This window comes from Austrofundulus limnaeus, unplaced genomic scaffold, assembly GCF_001266775.1.
Source record: "Austrofundulus limnaeus strain Quisiro unplaced genomic scaffold, Austrofundulus_limnaeus-1.0 Scaffold488, whole genome shotgun sequence".
NCBI classification, from domain to species: domain Eukaryota; kingdom Metazoa; phylum Chordata; class Actinopteri; order Cyprinodontiformes; family Rivulidae; genus Austrofundulus; species Austrofundulus limnaeus.
Genome location: NW_013952890.1, coordinates 14941 through 20970, shown reverse-complemented (window position 1 = coordinate 20970; position 6030 = coordinate 14941). Strand labels below are relative to the sequence as shown.

Genomic DNA, 6030 nt, shown 5'->3' with positions numbered 1-6030 from the left:
CCTTTAAAATAACCCAGTTCAGATATTGTCAATAAAATGTAACAAAATACAGTTTAGACAGATTCTTAGAAAATAAAAAGCRTTGTTTTTACAGTCATTAAGAGCATTAAAAAAAATCAAATCTTACCWAAATCTAAAATCTCCCACTCGTTTCCCTCATCTGCTCAGCCTTTCAGCTCTGAACTGACTCTTCTTCTCTTCCTCCTCCTTTTTCTTCTTCTTTTTTTTGCACACGTTAACAGGAAGTTTCTCTGCGCATCGCTGCATATTGTTTTCCCTCTAAAGCTACTATGCTATTTTTACAGTAACCGGCTCACACAGCGTTTAGTTTTCCAGGGTTGAATCTCACGTCTGCAAGAAGCTGTTAGTTTCTTCATCTGACAGAASTGAAACATGAAATTTAGTTTAAGTGTTTGAAAAGTGACTGTAGAACTGTTTGAATGAATCGTTTTTTGTGTTAGGATCATCTTGATCAAGAGATATATCGTACGAAACATAAACAGGAAGTTAGTTTTAAATGATATGGTTTTAACCCATAATAAAGTGTCATCTCTGTTGAGTTGTAAATGTTGTTTTTGAAGTGTGAACGAAAGAAAAGGCCCACAGAAAGTTAAAGTGAAACAAAGAATCTTGGTGTTTACAGCAGTGAGATCACAGAAGTTGTTGGTTTGCTGGGCAGATTTTCAGTCAGGCACAGGAGCTAATCTTGTCACCTCCAAAAATGGCAACGTTACTGTATATTCTCTTAACTTCCTCGTCAGTGACGAAACGTGCTGCACGCTCATCTTTACTTTTTACTCACTGATGTGCTTTAATCATTGAAAAGTTTCCTAAAAGTTAGAAGGCATTTGTGACAACTGTGTGCATTCAGTAGTTAAAAGGAGAAACTACATAAACTTTAAAGAAGTGAATAAAAGGACAGATCTTGGAGGTTTCATGGAAACAGATATCTGTAAACATCTGAAGGGAAAGTCTTGAAGTTTTCTTGCAGAAACTGTAACTCAGAGTCTGTGACTGTTATTAGTCTGTGAGTTAAACTTGGTTTCTTTAGAACTTTCTCACGTTTTTTTTACACTTCCTCAATCACACCCCATGTAATTTTTAGTAACAAAGCTTTGACAGACTATTTTTCTTCTAAATTTACTTCATTAAATGGTCAGTGTGCTCTTTAAATAAGACTGTTCTGTTTCAAATCACACTTTAAACAGATGAAATAAAGTTGTAAACATTAACTGACTATCCCAGTTTAGTTTAAAATAAAGAATGACAATTGTGAATAAAAGCTATCCCTTTGTAATTTAGTGTAACTTGTTGTTAGAGCAGGTTTGCGTCCACACACACACACACACACACATAAGAAACACATCAGTCTGATACACACACCACACTCACACACACACACACACACACACATGAGAAACACATCAGTCTGATGCAGAATAAATACTGTTACACACTGACAAACCTAAGCATTTAGTACACTTTGAAATGGCACTTCATTTTTATTAAATATATTAAAAGTATTATGCACGACATTACATTGAATACATATTAAACATTCATTTATCAGTATTACACAATCTTAAAGCACATAAATACAATATTATAACAAAAATGTGCATCTTCTCCTTGGCAAAGTTGTAAAGTAAGTACAAATACTGTATTGAAGTAGAAATTTTGGTTATCTGTACTTTACTTTACCTTTCAGCCTACGTTTTATTTATACTCCTTACATTTTAAAACAGGTAAGATGCACTGAAACAGGTTGACTATCCATCATCCATCCATCATCTTTTACCCGCTTTGTCCTTTCAGGGTCACAGGGGTCACTGGTGTCATATCCAGCAGTCACTATGCAAGGGGTGCATCCTATATTTAATTTGACATTATAGACATATAYTTTGGCTTTTAGAAAAAAAAAACGTTTTTTTAGGGAAGTTTACCTCCTGAGTTATTTTGAAAAATCTAACTGCTTACTTTTACTCAATAGTTTTATTTTCAATACGTAAGTACCAGTGGTGGGCACAGTTCCCCTAAAGCACTAAAGCACTAATAGGGGAACTAATTTCCTGATTAGTGCTTTGAAGCTTTTGCTCATTTTAAAACTTATTAGTGGATTAGCACTTGCTAAATTTAGAAGCTAAATTTAGAAGCACTWACTGAGRTCTATAAATGTTATTCATMAAGGTTAATTTAAACAGCTGACRGTGAAAGCTGCCACACATTTTGYTCATATGTGTGTCACTTWTCACTAGCTCAGTGATTCCCAACCAGGGGTWSGTGTATCCCTTGGGGTATGCGAACATATTACAGGGGGTACGTGGAAATATTTCCCWGGTGTATAAAAAATAAAAATAAAAATAGGGCTGAGAAATGTAGGGCCCTATGATTTCCACAATGTGGAAAATGCTWACGGAATCACRGAATTAACACAAAATGGAATCCTGTATAAAATGCGGAATCTCACAGAATATGCTCATTTGGGTGAGTTTCTGACGTATTTTGGACAATACAATGTATTTTGGATGCTGCTGTTTTTTGCACCTGCCTATACCTGGTGTATTTATTTGCTTACTTATTCACTTTCAAGGCAATGTTCTTATCTTTATGTTTAAAAGAATAAAATGCCTGAGAATTAAACTTTCTGGGGGTTAAATAAATTTTCATTTAAAAATCATAGTTTAATTGTAGTTTTGGAGAATCATCATTACGTTTAACTGAAGGGGTACTAGTGGTATGACAAAATGGCTCGGGGGTACACAAGTCAAAAAAGTTTGGGAACCACTGCACCAGGTGACAACATATTGAAAATATATGAACCCAAATACAGCTGAGGAATGTCAATGATAAGTCTGAAGAGAGCAACATGGCAAAATGTGACTCATGTTGTCTTTTGAAGACAACAAGAGGTTGACTGGGTTATTTTAGCGCTTTAGAATTAGCTTTGGCTAAAATGTTCATTGCATAGTGCTTTAGAATTAGGGGACCTAACTATCTGAGTTAGTGTTTTAGGGCTAGTGGAACTAATTTTTAGCTTAGTGCTACCCATTCTTGTTAAGTACATTTTATGTCAGAAACTTACTTTTGATACTTAAGTATAAAGAAAAAAATATTAGATACTCTAAGACTTTTACTCAAGTAATATTCTTAGAGGAGACTTTAATTTTTACCAATGTAATTTTATAGTAAGATACTGTACTCAAGTGTGACTTTGAGATACTTTATACAAGACTGCTCTTTGGGAAGCTGTATAAAATGTGGCTGGTGGATCTTTCTTGTCCCATGAAAGTGTAAAAACTCACAAATCTAAAATTCTGAATGAAGTCATAACATACATACAGTAGATGTGTGAAGCGGATCCTTCATTTCAGTTCACAACAGGCTGGATTTTTTTTTCCAWTTGTGGAAATTGTGTAACAGGAACTATTAAAAGTGCCAGAGCTCATTTTTTACAGCTTGATTAACGGAGGCAGTTTTCTACGGCTCAGATTTCATCCATCGCCTCCTTCACAGTGGAGTAAACTGCCTCCGCTTCTTCTCCCCGCTCATCTAAATCTTTGATTTCCTCCTCCGTGTTCATCACCAGCTCCTCCTCCTTACCCTCCAACATCGTAACCTCTCCGTTGACGTGTGTTTCCTTTTTTCCCCGGGTCTTTATTTCTGCATAWTCTGTGTTTGTGTTCTCCAGCTCCTTTGCTGCCTTCCTGGAACCGCTTCTCTTCAACTTGGAGAAATCAATGTTGGCATACTCCACGTCATTTGGACCAGCGTTGGGTTCAGGAATTACTTTCTCTGCAGCCGCAGCTCCMGTCTCAGTTCCTTTGTGGTCTTTGTCGTCGATTGCTTGACATTCATAGATATGCTGAGTTWAAAAAATAGCAGCAGTTGAAACAGCACAGACCATAAACTGAACACGGTATTTTTTTGGCTTAGTTACACTTTTCTATCAATTCTACACTCAAAAAAAAAACAAAAAACAGATGTTGTGGATTTATTTAAAAAAAATGATGTCAACTGCTTTCACTTTTTACTGTTTATTTTAAGTAAATGTAAAATAAATCCTTCAGGTGAGTTGAAAGAGTCAACATATTTTTTAAAGTAAATCCACTACATCTGTTTTTTTAGTGTAATTACAGCTGGAGTCTCTGTAAGTACACTGCAAAGAAGCAAAAAGGGAAGTGCTGATCATTCTTTAAAGCTTGACCTTAGCAACTTGCTGATGCTCACTAATAACAACCACAGACATACGTTTTATTCTTTCTTGCTGTATCTAACTAACAGTGTATGATCATTAAGTGTTAAACATTGATTTCCTTGCTGAAGATTAACTGGGAATATGTTATAATGTGTGAAACTATTAGATTGTTCTGATAACTTCCCATTTGTACCCCTGCAATGCTAACTCAACAAAGCAACATGTTGAACCACGGGGATTTCCAGAATGTGAAAAACATTGTTACCAAATAGGTTCAAATCAAAACTGAGCAACAAGACCAACACCTGTTCTAAGAGAAGGGTTTGTCCTGTGCACTAGAGCTAGTAGGAAAAAAAAAGATTTGTTCCAATATTTTAGGGAAGAAAACAACATTTTAAATAATGCAGATAATTACCAATGGATCTTGAGAGTTTATCATCTTCAGGTTCTCACCCACATTTTCAGATTTTTTCTGTTTCGTCCTGCAGAAATGTGCATTTATAAAGTAACAAGTTAAAAATTACGTATAGACATTAAAATTAAACAAAGCCTTTAGAGATGTGATAATTATAACGCTCTACCTCTTGCATTTTTTAAGCAGACAACAAACGACAGCAGAAAGCAGAACTCCAATCAAAAAGGCAATGATGACTTCCAGCCTGGGAACTACTGTTCCCATATTTGTGGATTCATCAWCTGTCAGGAGAGAAAATAGAAACCTTTCACAGCAGGTCATAACAAGTTTAGTAAAAGGAAATGGGCTTTACATTTTCCCATCTGACCACAGCGGCCACAGTAACAGAAGAAGTAACAAACAGTAAAGCTGTGAAATGAAAATGTACCTTTGTTTGTTCCCGTGCTGTTTTTTACAGTGAGGTTTTCCTTTGCTTCCTCATTTTCACTGCTGCTAACACATTCAACGCTGACGTTGTCATAATTTTCTGCGGTTAGTGAAAYGGTGCTGTTCACTGTGTTGTTTGACACTGTGGTAATGACAGAGTACCCAGTGTGGTCCTTCAGCAGAGGCCATTTAATGGTGGGTAAAGGAACGCCCTCACTGAGACACACACAGGTCAGGACCTCAGATTGAAGAACACACCCAGAACCATTTAGGATCTTTGAAAACCCTGTAARCACACACGAATCACAACAAACACAAGATGAGCTTCAAACGTAGCTTGAGTTTGGATTTTCTGTGTCCCGGAAGTTTCACGCACACTGTACTTGTACATCGGCATGTATAGCCACTTTCTCGTCCAGGTATTCAGCTGTGCAGATGTACCGTCCAGAATCTTCTGCTGTCACATTTGAAATGACCAGTGTGGCCGATCTGGTGTTGTGGAGGCTGATTCCTCTCGCAGGATGCTTGGCCCAGATGATGATCGATGGAGGGACACTATCAGCAGTGCAGGTCAGATTCAGCTCATCTCCCTCTTTGAGAGTTACATTTCCAATGACTTGAGGATTCCTCTTGTCTTCGGAGTATAGTTCATTTTAATAAAGGAGAAAACAGATCAGATTTATTTAATTAATTGAATTGTTTGCTTGGCACCTTCAGGGGTTAGACAATGAAAGTGAAACACCTGGTTTTAGACCATAACATCCCTTTCAGAGAGCTTCGTCTTGCGTCCACAGTTAATCCTGTTGGATGTGGTTGGTCCTTCTTGGTGGTACGCTGACATTACTCTGGATACCGTGGCTCTTCATACATCACGAAGACTTGCTGTCTTGGTCACAGATGCACCAGCAAGATGTGCACCAACAATTTGTCCTCTTTTGATCTCTGGTATGTCAGCCATAATGTTGTGTGCATTGCAATATTTTGAGCCAAACTG

At 37.0% G+C, this 6030-nt stretch overlaps 1 protein-coding gene across 1 annotated transcript; it reads right to left on the bottom strand.

Moving 5' to 3' along the window:
* Positions 1-4958: 4958 nt before the first annotated feature.
* Positions 4959-5670, bottom strand: LOC106530046 (sialic acid-binding Ig-like lectin 5; the record flags this gene model as incomplete). The annotated part of the gene is given in 3 exon segments (XM_014025604.1): positions 4959-4972; positions 5038-5322; positions 5413-5670. Coding segments are annotated over 3 exon segments (557 nt in total), but the record flags the coding sequence as incomplete, so codon positions are not given.
* Positions 5671-6030: the final 360 nt, after the last annotated feature.